The sequence below is a fragment of the Podarcis erhardii genome (assembly GCF_964252035.2).
Source record: "Podarcis erhardii genome assembly, chromosome: 7".
Lineage (NCBI taxonomy): Eukaryota > Metazoa > Chordata > Lepidosauria > Squamata > Lacertidae > Podarcis > Podarcis erhardii.
The window spans coordinates 92,543,948-92,559,511 of record NC_138511.1 but is presented as its reverse complement, the minus strand read 5'-3'; the positions used below and the strand labels follow the sequence as shown (position 1 = coordinate 92,559,511).

At 53.6% G+C, this 15,564-nt stretch overlaps 2 protein-coding genes across 3 annotated transcripts in view; both read left to right on the top strand.

Annotated features, from left to right (window-relative positions):
- The window catches only part of LOC309345585 (uncharacterized protein), a 92,285-nt gene that overhangs the window by 34,241 nt on the left and 42,480 nt on the right, over positions 1-15,564 (top strand). The gene's annotated exons all lie outside the window — the stretch shown is intronic.
- Positions 6,951-15,540, top strand: LOC309347175 (uncharacterized protein; the record flags this gene model as incomplete). The annotated part of the gene is made up of 7 exons (XM_081871513.1): positions 6,951-7,019; positions 8,132-8,635; positions 9,258-9,339; positions 10,987-11,069; positions 11,364-11,490; positions 13,410-14,099; positions 15,473-15,540. Exons 2-7 carry the CDS (start codon positions 8,222-8,224, stop codon positions 15,538-15,540), a joined length of 1,464 nt encoding a protein of 487 aa, XP_081727639.1. The 5' UTR covers positions 6,951-7,019; positions 8,132-8,221.

The window sequence follows — 15,564 nt, the reverse complement described above, 5'->3', positions numbered from 1 at the left end:
TGGAGAAGAGGAGGTTAAGGGGTGATATGATAGCCATGTTCAAATATATAAAAGGATGTCACATAGAGGAGGGAGAAAGGTTGTTTTCTGCTGCTCCAGAGAAGCGGACATGGAGCAATGGTTCCAAACTAGAAGAAAGAAGATTCCACCTAAACATTAGGAAGAACTTCCTGACAGTAAGAGCTGTTTGACAGTGGAATTTGCTGCCAAGGAGTGTGGTGGAGTCTCCTTTTTTGGAGGTCTTTAAGCAGAGGCTTGACAACCATATGTCAGGAGTGCTCTGATGGTGTTTCCTGCTTGGCAGGGGGTTGGACCCGATGGCCCTTGTGGTCTCTTCCAACTCTATGATTCTATGATTCTATGAATGTGGAAAGAGCTTCAGTCAAAAAGGAAATCTCATTTCATCAAAAAATACATACAGGGGAGGAATCATATCAGTGCCAAGTGTGTGATTGGAAGGAGTTATGAAAGTCTGGTCTCATTTTTAAAGCTCTTTTTTAAAAAATTGGAGCTTTTAGAAAGAGGTTTTCGATTGGGCATTGGGATGATGTACTGCCCCCCTGTTGGCCTACAACTAGACCCTGCCATACGACCCATCATGTTCAAGGCCCACCAGGTCCCGTTTGCCCTCAAAACCCCGCATTGATGAGGAATTAGACCGGCTCATGGAGCAAGGAGTGCTCTAGCCTAATGCCCCTTGGGAAACTCCAATCATCACACCTGTCAAGCCCAATGGCTCAGTCCACATCTGCGCAGACTACAAATGTACCATAAACAGGGCCCTTACGGCTCATGCATCCCCGGCGCCAATGGTCAGCCACATCCTTGCCACCCTGGCTGGGTCTAAGATTTTTGGCAAGCTGGCCCAGGCCTATCAGCAGTTGCCAGTGGATGAGGCCACTGCAGAGGCACAGACGACTGTAACGCACAGGGGCCCGTTCCATGTCAAGGGGCTGAAATTTGGCGTCCGCGTGGCCCCAGGCATATTCCAAAATCCAATCGACTCTCTCCTCAAAGGAATTCCCGGCGTCACTCTCCTCTTCGATGATGTGTTGATCACCGGGGCCACGCGGGGGAGTTTGGGGGCACACTCTGCACCGTCCTGCGCTGTTTCCAGATGGCCAGCCTCAAGGTGAAGCAGGAAAAGTGTCTGCTAGGAGTTCAACAGGTGGTTTTTCTAGGATTTACGGTGGACGCAGACAGAGTCCACCTGACCGGGGACAAGGTGCGAACCATTTGCAACGCCCCTGCACCTAAGGGTAAGGTGGACCTCCAAGCCTTCTTGGGACTATTGAACTTTTACCATGCCTTCTTACCCCACAAGGCAGCAGTAGCGGAGCCCCTAGACAGACTGTTAGATAAGCGGGCCCAAGCAGTCAAAGATCTGCTCGTCTTGAACCCAGTCCTGGCGCACTTTGACGAGAGGTTGCCGGTGGTGCCCACAAGGGGTGCCTGTTACGGGGAAGCAGGGTGGTCGTTCCCCAGCCTCTGTGCCAAAAGGTCCTCACAGCCCTACATGAAACACACCCAGGGGTAGTGAGGCCCTTAAGCTATGTGTGGTGGCCAGGAATTGATGGGGAGATAGAGGCCTGGCTTAAATACTGCCAGACCTGAAAGGAGTCCTGCCCAGATCCCCCAAGGGCCCCCATCCAACCCTGGGAGTCCACCCGAGCACCTGCATGTGGACTTTGCCCCTTCCAGGGAAGGACATTCTTCGTAGTGGTGGACTCATACTCCAAATGGCTGGAGGTCGCCCAGGTACTGTCCACTTCCACGGCTGCGGTCATCCAAGTACTATGCAGGCTGTTCACAACCCACAGACTCCCTGACACCCTTGTCTCCGACAACGGAACAGCATTCACTTCACAGGAGTTCCAGACCTTCGCAACAGAAAATGCCATCCGCCATGCACAATCAGTGCTGTTCCACCGCGCCACCAATGGCCAAGCAGAGCGCATGGTGTGGACCACCAAGGACACCCTCCGCCGCATGACACAAGGGGACTGGGAGTATTGCCTAGCTGCATTTGTCCTAGCCCAGCATAGCACCCCCAGCACAATGATGGCTGGAGCCCAGCGGAACTACTCATGGGCTGGCGCCTCATAACAAGACCGGACCGCCTTCACCCTAACAGGGCCCATGAGGAGGCAGCAGTGGGGGAAGGTAGGAACCCCCGGACCTTCCAGCCCCGCGACCCAGTGTACGCAAAGAACTTCAGGGAGGGCCTGGCATGGGTACCCACCACAGTCACCAGGGTGACTGGCCCCGTGTCATACCAGGTGCTAACGAAGGGGGGAAAGCTTGGCGCCACCACTGCGATCAACTGCTGCGATGATTCCTGGGGGCGAACTGCAAGGAGGGCTGGACAGAGGAATCCCAAGGGGATAGCAGAAGGGTGAGGCCCATAGAGCAGGAGGAGCAGGTAAGGGAGGCAGAACTAGGAAGTCCAGGAGTGACCGAGGCCGAGCAGCCACAGGAACCAGAACCACAACCGAGTGGACCACTGGTGTCCAAGCCAATGACCCCGTCACAGCCGGCAGCCCTGGAACAAGAGCCGGAACCAGGAACCCCTACTGAGAGACACCCAAGACCACAAGGCATACATAGGTGACCGGCATATCTCAACGACTATGAATGCTACCCTTCTGGGCGCAAGGGGAACTTGAAGGGGGGGGGGAATTATGTACAAAGCTTTGATCCGAGAACAAAAGGCAAGTAGGATCCTAGAACGCAACAACTGATTGGCTTGCAAAAGGAAAAGACCAATCAGGGCCCAGGAGGGAAGCAGAATCAGCCAATCAGATGGGACTAATTTTGTAAATAATCTATATAACAGCCTGAGCTTTGGGGTGCAATTAAATCACTGCTTTACAAGCTGCAATAAAGAGCATGAAGTCACTACAGGACTCTTGAGTAGATTTCAGAGAATCTAATGCACCTTTGGTTGGGATTGTCCAGCAAGGAGATTGGAGATGGTTGCCAGTCAAAGGGTAGTTTAAGACGCGGGGGGGGGGGGGAGAGCTCCTTGTGAAAGGGGGGGCAGTTTTGGGAGACATTCCAGCCGTGGCATTGGCAGCCCGATGAGGAATCCTGGAAGGGGACACTCCAGGCTCATCTAGTCAACCCCCTGCAATTCAGGATCCCCGGTTCTTAGTCCCGCCAGCTCCCTTGAACTGGGCAACTCAGATGCCTGGAGCAGCGCCCCGTTGGAGAGCAGCCTTGGCTCGCCTCTGGAGCTGGCCGGACCTTTTGGCCGGCTGTTTCCATCCTCCCTGCCTTCTGCTGGCAGGCCCGGTTGGGAGTTGTAGTCCAAAGCCCATTGAGGGGGGCTGGTCCTGGAGGTGGTTTTCAAGTTGGAACAATGTTTTGACCCCTTGCCCAAAGGAGATGCCACCAAGTGTGTGTGTGTCGGGAGGGTGTCTTTTCAGTGCCGGGATACAAGGTGCTCTCTTGACCCGGGAGCCCCATCCCTCTCCCCCACCCCTACAAAAGGGGCTTTTCCCCTCATCCTCTCCTTGCAGGACCCCCTTTTCCTTCCTCTTGGCAACTCTCTCTTAAGGGACCCTGGAGCCAAACACTTGCAGAGTTTTCCTCTCAAGCCAAGGGTGGGAAGGAAGACATTCTTCTTGCTCTTGAGATGTCCAGAAATCTCTTCTCCTGATGCTTCACAACACAGGCCTGCTGCGATGGGTTTCCTTGTCCCCCTTGCCACTGGAAAAGTCCATTCAATGCCTCTTTGCCGATTGTTGGGTTGAATGACTTCTTTTAAGGGAAAGAGGCTACGCTGCATCTTGGAGACCCTGCGCTTCCTGCTGCTTTTTTCTCTTCTGGGTCTGAATAAAACTTAATCTGTGGACTAAGGTTCTTGCTTTTTGTGTGGTCTTTTCCTGCTGCTCTTTATTTCCTTGTCGGTGGCATTTCCATCCCCCTTTCTTCTCCAGGGGCTCCAGGTGCCCTATGCATGCTTCTCCCCCGCCGCCCCCCCAGCCAGCCAGAGCGAGGGGCTCCTCCTCCGGGACACGGCTTCCCCCTTCCCACGCACACGCGCCCAGTCCCGGGTTCTGGGTCCGGCTTCTTCTCGGCCCAGCGGCCCCCGCACCCTCCCAGGCCCCCCCTCTTGCTGGGACAGGGCTCTCTGCCCCGCAGCCCCCCCCCAAGAGAGACACCCCCGGGTCCCCCATCTGGCCCCCACAAAGACCCCCCTCTCCCCCGCCTAGACGCCCCTTCGCAGAGAGAGGGGCTCCTCCTCCGGGACACGGCTTCCCCCTTCCCACGCACACGCGCCCAGTCCCGGGTTCTGGGTCCGGCTTCTTCCCGGCCCAGCGGCCCCCGCACCCTCCCAGGCCCCCCCAGGCCCCCCTCTTGCTGGGACAGGGCTCATTGCCCCCCCAGACCCGCCCAGAGCCCCCCCCCTAGAGGCCCCTTCGCAGTCCCGGAGCCCCAGGCAGAGAGAGGGGCTCCTCCTCCGGGACACGGCTTCCCCCTTCCCACGCACACGCGCCCAGTCCCGGGTTCTGGGTCCGGCTTCTTCCCGGCCCAGCGGCCCCCGCACCCTCCCAGGCCCCCCCAGGCCCCCCTCTTGCTGGGACAGGGCTCATTGCCCCCCCAGACCCGCCCAGAGCCCCCCCCCTAGAGGCCCCTTCGCAGTCCCGGAGCCCCAGGCAGAGAGAGGGGCTCCTCCTCCGGGACACGGGTTCCCCCTTCCCACGCACACGCGCCCAGTCCCGGGTTCTGGGTCCGGCTTCTTCCCGGCCCAGCGGCCCCCGCACCCTCCCAGGCTGGGACAGGGCTCATTGCCCCCCCAGACCCGCCCAGAGCCCCCCTCCTAGAGGCCCCTTCGCAGTCCCGGAGCCCTCCTCCGGGACACGGCTTCCCCCTTCCCACGCACACGCGCCCAGTCCCGGGTTCTGGGTCCGGCTTCTTCTCGGCCCAGCGGCCCCCGCACCCTCCCAGGCCCCCCAGGCCCCCCTCTTGCTGGGACAGGGCTCATTGCCCCCCCAGACCCGCCCAGAGCCCCCCTCCTAGAGGCCCCTTCGCAGTCCCAGAGCCCTCCTCCGGGACACGGCTTCCCCCTTCCCACGCACACGCGCCCAGTCCCGGGTTCTGGGTCCGGCTTCTTCCCGGCCCAGCGGCCCCCGCACCCTCCCAGGCCCCCCCAGGCCCCCCTCTTGCTGGAACAGGGCTCATTGCCCCCCCAGGAGCCCCCAAGAGAGACACCCCCGGGTCCCCCATCTGGCCCCCCAGAAAGACCCCCTCTTCCCCGCCCAGACGCCCCTTCGCAGCCCCAGCCAGAGCGAGGGGCTCCTCCTCCGGGACACGGCTTCCCCCTTCCCACGCACACGCGCCCAGTCCCGGGTTCTGGGTCCGGCTTCTTCCCGGCCCAGCGGCCCCCGCACCCTCCCAGGCTGGGACAGGGCTCATTGCCCCCCCAGACCCGCCCAGAGCCCCCCTCCTAGAGGCCCCTTCGCAGTCCCGGAGCCCTCCTCCGGGACACGGCTTCCCCCTTCCCACGCACACGCGCCCAGTCCCGGGTTCTGGGTCCGGCTTCTTCCCGGCCCAGCGGCCCCCGCACCCTCCCAGGCCCCCCCTCTTGCTGGAACAGGGCTCATTGCCCCCCCAGACCCGCCCAGAGCCCCCCTCCTAGAGGCCCCTTCGCAGTCCCGGAGCCCCAGGCAGAGCGAGGGGCTCCTCCTCCGGGACACGGCTTCCCCCTTCCCACGCACACGTGCCCAGTCCCGGGTTCTGGGTCCGGCTTCTTCTCGGCCCAGCGGCCCCCGCACCCTCCCAGGCCCCCCCAGGCCCCCCTCTTGCTGGGACAGGGCTCATTGCCCCCCCAGACCCGCCCAGAGCCCCCCTCCTAGAGGCCCCTTCGCAGTCCCAGAGCCCTCCTCCGGGACACGGCTTCCCCCTTCCCACGCACACGCGCCCAGTCCCGGGTTCTGGGTCCGGCTTCTTCCCGGCCCAGCGGCCCCCGCACCCTCCCAGGCCCCCCCTCTTGCTGGGACAGGGCTCATTGCCCCCCCAGACCCGCCCAGAGCCCCCCCCCAGAGGCCCCTTCGCAGTCCCGGAGCCCCAGGCAGAGCGAGGGGCTCCTCCTCCGGGACACGGCTTCCCCCTTCCCACGCACACGCGCCCAGTCCCGGGTTCTGGGTCCGGCTTCTTCCCGGCCCAGCGGCCCCCGCACCCTCCCAGGCCCCCCCAGGCCCCCCTCTTGCTGGGACAGGGCTCATTGCCCCCCCAGACCCGCCCAGAGCCCCCCTCCTAGAGGCCCCTTCGCAGTCCCGGAGCCCCAGGCAGAGAGAGGGGCTCCTCCTCCGGGACACGGCTTCCCCCTTCCCACGCACACGCGCCCAGTCCCGGGTTCTGGGTCCGGCTTCTTCCCGGCCCAGCGGCCCCCGCACCCTCCCAGGCCCCCCCTCTTGCTGGAACAGGGCTCATTGCCCCCCCAGACCCGCCCAGAGCCCCCCTCCTAGAGGCCCCTTCGCAGTCCCGGAGCCCCAGGCAGAGCGAGGGGCTCCTCCTCCGGGACACGGCTTCCCCCTTCCCACGCACACGCGCCCAGTCCCGGGTTCTGGGTCCGGCTTCTTCCCGGCCCAGCGGCCCCCGCACCCTCCCAGGCCCCCCCAGGCCCCCCTCTTGCTGGGACAGGGCTCATTGCCCCCCCAGACCCGCCCAGAGCCCCCCTCCTAGAGGCCCCTTCGCAGTCCCGGAGCCCTCCTCCGGGACACGGCTTCCCCCTTCCCACGCACACGCGCCCCGGCCCCAGGGCGGCCCCTTCCCCTCCGAGGGAGCAGCTCTGCGCCTGCGCGACGCGGGAGAGAGAAGGGTTAAGGGGCGCCGAGCTGGCTTCCTAGAGAGGACAGGGAGGAAGGCGGGCCGCTGCTCCTCCCCCTCCCCCTCCCCCCCTGACGTCCCTTCCGGCCTGGCCCTCGCCTGCCTGCCTGCCTGCCTGCCTGCCGGGCTCGGGTGGGGCTCCTCTCGGGGGAAGCCTGCGGAACTCCCCGCCCCGCGACGCGGAGGTAAACTCCGGGCTCCTGGGCTTTCCTCTTCCTCCTCCTGCCCAGGACCCGGCTCGGCTCGGCCCGGGAGGGGGTGGGGGTGGGGTGGGGGGACCTCCAGGCATGGGCTCTTTCAGGCTCCGGGGGGGGGCAGCTGGGCGGGGTCTCCGAGGGTCTCTCGGCCTCCTGCACAAACTCTCTGGCTTGGCCGGGGGGGGGCTCTCTCTCTTCTATTGCCCCTTCTTTGCCTTTCTTCCCATGGATCTTGTTCCTGTTGGAAAGGAGACAGACGAAAGGGGGCAGCCAAGTCATCTCCCTAAGCGCACAGACAGAAAGGAGATTCGCGTCCTGCTTCTCTTTCCTTGGCATCTTGCAAGAACCCTCAGTTTAACTTGGCATTTTCCCTGCCATAAAAAAGGAGGTCAATATTTTGGCATCTCCCATCTTGACACATATGCTTTAAGTTCAGCACAAAACTATTTTGAAACAACATAAATTGGTATTTGTCACAGTAACACACAAATATTTTGTTTTCTCTCCCCTGGTGCTGCTGCTGCTGCTTCCTCCTGCTGCTCTCCCAATATTTCCCAGCTTCTCCCCTCTGCAGCCTCTGAACTATGACCTTCTGCAAAGGGAAGGGGGTCTCCAGCATTCCTCTTGGGTCCAGTCCCGGACCCCACCTGGAGCCTGTTGGAGAAAAGGTGGGATAGAAATGCCATTAGTAAAAGAGGGAACCCAGTTGAGAACCCAACCGCTGCATTTGGGCCAGTTTCCGAGGCGTCTTCCAGGGCAGTTCCACCCAGAGGGCCTTGCCACCGTCCCCTCGGATTCAGAGCAGGAAGTCCCATGGCCACATCCTGTCTGTGCCAAAGGGATGGTGTCTGGAGCTAGACATGGGCCCTGCTGCTCACCAAGCCACCCAAGCAGATATGGCTGGGTTGGGGCGAAGCTCTGGACTATGAAGTGGGGTGGGGAGGGACCCCCACTATTGCCCTGGCTCCAGATTACACTCACTTGTCACTCACAGTTATGACTTCTCCCTCCTCCTCCTCTCCCTACACTTGCTCAGGGAACATTCTTCTTCTCTTGGCTGTGCTTTGATATTATAATAGAAGAATGTGTTTGATTCATAGGATTTGCTGGAGCTTGCATTAGGACACACAGAACTTGGCAGAGGACCAAGCAGCTCCTTCCAATCTCTTGGAGACTTCCGGAGAGCCCAGATGGATGAGCAAGACTCAGCTGGCCCTGAAGCAGGAAGAGGCCATGCCATGGAAACGGGGAGCAGTGGGGAATTCTGGGAAAACTCCGTGCAGAAGAACCCAGGTGAGGAGGACACCCTTTGCTCAGAAGTGCAGAGCCAGCAGCTCAGGCAGTTCTGCTACCAGGAGGCCAAAGGACCCCGAGAGGTTTGCAGCCAATTCTACCACCTTGACCATCAGTGGCTGAAGCCAGAAAGGCACACGAAAGCTCAGATGTTGGACCTGGTGATCTTGGAGCAGTTCCTGGCTGTCCTTCCTCTGGAGATGGAGAGCTGGGTGAGGGAATGTGGAGCAGAGACCAGTTCCCAGGCAGTGGCTCTGGCCGAAGGTTTCCTCCTGAGTCAGGCAGAGGAGAGGAAGCAGGCAGAGCAGCAGGTGAGAGAGACTTTCCTCTGGATACTCCCAAGGGGCTCCAAAGAGGAGGGAGAGTATTCCCAAATCATTTCCTAATGGCCCATCCTTTTTTGGAAAGCATCTAGGAACAGATCATCTTCTTCTTCTTCTGCTTCTTCATATTATTGTTATTAATACTACACCCATGTGCCTTCCAGCACATATAAAAGCATAAGAAGACATCAGATGTCTTCTAAAAGTTATGCATGTTCTTATCTCCTTATCGCCTGATGGGAGGGCATTCCCCAGGGTGGGGGCCACTGTGGAGAAGGTCTTCTGCCTGGTTCCCTGTAACTTCACTTATCACAGGGAGGGAATCAGCAGAAGACCCTCGGAACTGGACCTCAGTTCATGGAGACGCTCCTTTGGGTATAGTGGGCCTTTCAGGCCGTTTAGGGCTTTGAATTGTGCTGGGAAACGTTCTGGGAGCCAGTGAAGATCCTTGAGGACCAATGTTTCATGGTCCTGGCAGCCAACCCCAGACCCCAGTCTAGCAGAAGCAGGAAGCCGCTTTCACCTCTGTCCCCCGAAAGCCCTTGCCTCTGCCATTCCTTTTCTAACCCTTCTCCCCATTCTCTGTTTTGAATCCTTGTTGCTGTTTCAGAGGAAGGATCTTTGGGCACAAATGGGTCTTGATTCTTCGGAGGCAGAGAAGACTCCGTTGGACGCCAGAGTGAGGCCTCTGGGTAAGGAGGAAGGAGTGTTTTCTCCCCCGTTTTGTCACATTCTCTTGGTTTTGAAACTAATCTGTGATTTCTTTGCATCTTTTGGGGGAAGACACCTGGAGCCCAGAGCTCGGGGGGGGGGGGAGATGTATTTTTGCACAACTATTATATGAAATGGGTACAAATGTACAAATGTACTCAGCAGGGGAGACGTTTAAAATAGTAATTTGATTAGTTTACAATTACAGTTCTATAATAGCCTCATTATAACAATGCGAAATTAGAATACAATTACTAATATCAATCTTTAAGATTTCAAATTATATAATATAGGTGGCCCCCCCGCATGCTAAAACCGATGGTTTGGTGTTTTTCTTGATTTCTGCATTCCAAAATCTTATTATTTTCAATTACCCTTCTGTCAAGATAAGAATCCTTTATACAAATAATATATAAAACTACAAGTGAGGCACTCCAGCGATATCCTTACTCTTCCCATGTGTGGCAATCTTTCTGTTTGTAATGTTTTTTCCTGTCCTTGTAAAATGTTCTGTCTATCTTTTCCTGGTTGTTGCTGTTCTCCATTATTCCTTGGACGGAGCTAATATCCCATTGTGGTTTCAGAAATTCTCCATTGCCCTCTCCTGTGCTTTGTTGTTTGGCAACTTTAACAGCAGCTGCAAAAATCAAAATGTCCAAATAAATAACCTCTTTTCGCCATTTTTCTTCTCCGCCTGGGACGGAGAGGGATCGGTCAGAACTGCATTTGACTCAGTAATCAACCTTATCAACTCCCTCACAACTTTCAGATTCCTTACATTCCTCTGTCTGGCCGAAGATAAATGCGCATTTATCCAATTAAATTAAATTAAATTAAATTCCTAGTCCTTTTAGCATTGATCAGTTCAGTCTGTATATAATAAACGATGGGGAAGAGTCAGCTCTAATTTTCCATCGTAAACATTTTGCAAAATAGAGCTTCCCTCCCTTTTTTCTTTTTCTTTTTACACATACAGTTCCATTTGATGTTATATTCCATATCTGTAACCCAGTTTCATTCCTGCTCACCTGCGCATATATATTTTGAACTAGTATCCAAAGGCGGGCTACCAATTCATTAATGTAGAGAAGAAAACTTTACATAAAGAAGCCATAGGCTCCCCTCCCCCCACTCACTGTCTTTTGCAGCAAATGAAGTTTATTCTCAAATTCAAACCTTAAAGACCTTGCAGCTGGTTCAGTTATGCAGTTTATGATCTCATCTCTTCCAGCAACGCCTGTACATTAGTCCAAATTGAGCTCTAATTGACAGGAGAACCTCTGCTTCTTAATGGCAGCGAAGGAGGGTTTTCGGCAGGCGAAGGGCTTTTGCACTCAGCGCCTCCCTGCCTCCCGCAATCCATGCCGGAGCCGGAGCCAGATGCCGAGACAAACTGGGAGTGAAGCCCGTTCCCCCCTGTCCCTGGGGGCAACTTGCAAGGAGAATTACCCTCAATCATCCTTGTTTTTCCTTCGCCAACGATCTCCCGCTGCCTCCATTAAGGCAGAGCGGAACCGGAAGCTAGCAGGGGAGAATTGGACGAAGCCCCACCTGTACTTAGAGATGCACTGTTTCACCTCTGAGAGAAGCAGGCGCTCACGGTTTCCACTTGCCTTGGTCTCTCCCAGGTGACGGAATGATGCCACCAAGACCTGCTCCTCCATCTTTTCATGGTGGTGGAGGGGAGGCAGCAGCTGTGGACCCAGATCAGGTAGGGGGAAGGAGCCTTGTGGGGAAGGACTGCTTGGATGCAGAGGAATGGTGGGAGGAGCCAGAGAAGAGGGAGCCGACTGGGAGGAGGAGGAGGAGGTGTCTGAAGCTGGAGAGGGAAGGGGGCTGAGGGAGCAGAGGGAGTCTGGGGCAGAGAGCAGCCCAGACTCCGAGGCAGAAGCTGCAGCAGGAGAGAGGAGGGATGAGGAAGGCAGAGAGGGGTCTGGCCGCTGTAGAAAACAACAGAGCCAAGGGAATGTTCTCTAAGAGGACAGCCTTTTTCCTGTTCTGTTAGGGTCCAGTGTGCTTTGAAGATGTGGCTGTCCATTTCACAGACGAGGAGTGGGCGTTGCTGGATCCTGACCAGAGAGCTCTGCATAAGGAAGTCATGGAGGAGAATCGTGGGATCTTGGACTCTCTCGGTAAGGCTCCCTATTGGATCATCCTATCTGTTTTGTAATTCAAGACATCTCTCTATGTGACAAACCTCTGATATTTCGATGGGGCTCAACAGCGCCACCCACAGCACCTGGGATGTTAACACTCCCACAGCAAACCTCAGAGGGGTGGCTATTGATTGTTTTCCCTGTGAATATTCTTCCTCCAGTTCTGCCTTTTCAAAGCATGATCAGGCTGTCTGAACTGCCCAGGCCTTCTGCAAGTGATTTGAGGTGTTGAAGTAGCTTCAGTCAAGTTTCCTGCTTTTGTTCTTGCTTCTGTCTCTCTCTGGTTGACCAAAGAGTCGCTTGACATTGGAGATGGCACAGATTCCACGACTGAACCAAAGAAACTCCATCCCAAAACAGAGCCAGGCTTTTTGAATCTCAGGCAGTGAACCCTGTAGTAACAATAATGATAATTTTATTATTTTTACCCTGCCCATCTGACTGGGTTGCCCCAGCCAACAAATAGAAAAACATAATAAAACATCAAACATTAAAAACTTCCCAATACAGAGGTGCCTTCAGAAGTCCTCTAAAAGTTGCATAGTTATTTCCTTGACATATGTTGGGAGGGCGTTCCACAGGGTGGGTGCCCCTACCGAGAAGGCCCTCTGCCTCTTCCCCTGTAACTTCTCACAAAAATGTAACATTTAAGTACAGTCGTACTTCAGGTTAAGAACTTAATTCGTTCTGGAGGTCCATTCTTAACCTGAAACTGTTCTTAACCTGAAGCCCCACTTTAGCTCATGGGGCCTCCTGCTGCCGCTGCGTTGCCAGAGCACGATTTCTGTTCTCATCCTGAAGCAAAGTTCTTAACCTGAGGTGCTATTTCTAGGTTAGCGGAGTATGTAACCTGAAGCGTATGTAACCTGAGGTACCACTGTAAGGAAACTTGAATAATAATAATAATAATGATATGACAAGTTTCTGCTGCATTCTGTGATGTCGAGAATTTAAGAAAACATCCAAATTGGTTTAAGGTGATGCACATCATAATTAAATTTTTAGCCACTAAAGAAATTTAAATTTGGCAGCTGCTACACACATTTGTTCAATATACGAAAAGGGTTTTTCAGCAGATAGAAGTGATGCACAGCGTAAATTAATAACGCAGTTTTAAAGAATAAGAGCTTTACTGAGTTAAAATAAACTTCTTCATAAACAACATGGTTCCAAACAGGTTGACTGAGATTCCATACTGACTCTGCTCACAACTGAGGCAGAGTGACTCTGACTGAAATCTTTCAGAGAACACACAGAGAAAATGGCTGCTAAGTCACATGCCAGAGTGACTCAACAGTTAGCAGTTAGGCCTGAATAACTTTAGTAGGCCCAAATGATTGTGCAGTCCCAGCACTTCCCAGCCTGCTTTGCTGCTTCTGCTCTCATGCGTCTTTGTCACATGCCAAGAAGTTCACGTTTGCCATTTTTATTCCCCTACTCTTACATCGCCCACCACAAGGCAGCTGACTACGACCAAGTCAGTCCAGAGTCAATCTTCCCAAATATTTCTCCAGCTCTTAAAATTTGTTTAGATTTATTACTGCATACTGAACAACTTAGCATATTGAATATATCTTAATTTTAACAGGGAACTTTCCCGCATTGACCACCTTTTTCAATAAAAGCACATTTTATTTATGAAGATAGTACAGATCCATATTTAAATTTGAACAAAATGACAGTACCAGGTTAAGCTGTACTTTTAAACACCTGAGAGAGAAAACATCTAATATTCAACTTGATTTGTATACGAAACTAGATGTTTTTACAGAACAAAAGGAACATTATAACATCTAATTCCCATCAGTTCTTCCCTTGTCCCAAGCATTAATTAGCATTGTTTAATAATTTCGGACTGCATTTCTTCCCGAGACTCTAATCCGTTTGCCTCTTAGTTTCAGGTGGTGATGAACTGGAAATGAAGAACAAGGGAGACCACAACGAAATCCACACAGTGGAGGAGCCATATCAGGATTCAGACTGTGGAGAGGGCTTCAGTCAGAGCTCCCATTCCACTTCCCATCAAAGAAATCCACTTCAGAAGAAACCCTATCAGTGCTTGGAATGTGGAAAGAGCTTCAGCTGGAAACAGAGTTTTGCTGCCCATCAAAGAATTCATACAAAAGAGAAACCCTATAATTGCTTGGAGTGTGGAAAGAGATTCAGTCAAAGCCACAACCTCACTTCCCATCGTAGAATTCATACAGGAGAGAAACCATATCACTGTGTGGAATGTGGAAAGAGCTTCAGTCAGGGCTCCCATCTCACTGCACATCAAAGAATTCATACAGGGGAAAAACCCTATCAGTGTTTGGAGTGTGGAAAGAGCTTCAATCAGAGGGCCATGCTCACTTCCCATCGTAGAATTCATACAGGGGAGAAACCCTATCAGTGTTTGGAGTGTGGAAAGAGATTCACCTGGAAAGAAAATCTCACTTCCCATCAAAGAATTCACACAGGAGAAAAACCCTATCAGTGCTTGGAGTGTGGAAAGAGCTTCAGCTGGAAAGAAAATCTCACTTCCCATCAAAGGGTTCATACAGGGGCGAAACCCTTTCAGTGCGTGGAATGTGGAAACAGCTTCAGTAAAAAAAGCAGTTTCACTTCCCATCGTAGAATTCATACAAGGGAGAAACCCTATCAGTGCATGGAATGTGGAAAGAGCTTCAGTCAGGGCTCCCATCTCACTTCCCATCAAAGGATTCATACAGGGGAGAAACCCTATCAGTGCTTAGAATGTGGAAGGAGATTTAGAAATTGCTCAGATCTCACTTCCCATCAAAGGATTCATACAGGGGAGAAACCCTATCAGTGCTTGGAATGTGGAAGGAGATTTAGAAATTGCTCAGATCTCACTTCCCATCGTAGAATTCATACAAGGGAGAAACCCTTTCAGTGTGTGGAATGTGGAAAGAGCTTCAGTCAGAGGGCCAAGCTCACTTCCCATCAAAGGATTCATACAGGGGAGAAACCCCATCAGTGCGTCGAATGTGGAAAGAGCTTCAGTCAGAGGGCCCATCTCACTTCCCATCATAGAATTCATACAGGGGAGAAACCATATCAGTGCGTGGAATGTGGAAAGAGCTTCAGCAAAAAAAGCAGTTTCACTTCCCATCAAAGAATTCACACAGGAGAAAAACCCTATCAGTGCTTGGAGTGTGGAAAGAGCTTCACCTGGAAAGAAAATCTCACTGTCCATCAAAGGACTCATACAGGGGAGAAACACTTTAAGTGCTTGGAATGTGGAAAGAGCTTCACCTGGAAAATAAGCTTCACATCCCATCAAAGAATTCATACAGGGGAAAACCCCTATCAGTGCCTGGAATGTGGAAAGAGATTCACCAGGAAAGAAGGTCTCACTGTCCATCAAAGAATTCATACGGGGCAGAAACCCTATCAGTGCTTGGAATGTGGAAAGAGCTTCAATCAGAGGGCCCATTTCACTTCCCATCAAAGGATTCATACAGGGGAGAAACCCTTTCAGTGAGTGGAATGCGGAAAGAGCTTCACCTGAAAAGAAAATCTCACTTCCTATCAAAGGATTCATACAGGGGAGAAACCCTTTAAGTGCTTGGAATGTGGAAAGAGCTTCACCTGGAAAATAAGTTTCACTTCCCATCAAAGAATTCATACAGGAGAAAACCCCTTTCAGTGCCTGGAATGTGGAAAGAGCTTCACCAGGAAAGTAGGTCTGAGTGCCCATCAAAAATTACACACAGGAGAGAAGTCAGATCAGTGTTAGGAATATGGAAAGAGCTTCAGTCAACAAGGAAATCTCATTTCATCAAAAAATACATACAGGGGAGGAATCATATCAGTGCCAAGTGTGTGATTGGAAGGAGTTATGAAAGTCTGGTCTCATTTTTAAAGCTCTTTTTAAAAAAATTGGAGCTTTTAGAAAGAGGTTTTCGATTGGGCATTGGGATGATGTACTGCCCCCCTGTTGGCCTACAACTAGACCCTGCCGTACGACCCATCATGTTCAAGGCCCACCAGGTCCCGTTCGCCCTCAAAACCCTGCATTGATGAGGATTTTTTTTTTTTAATAAT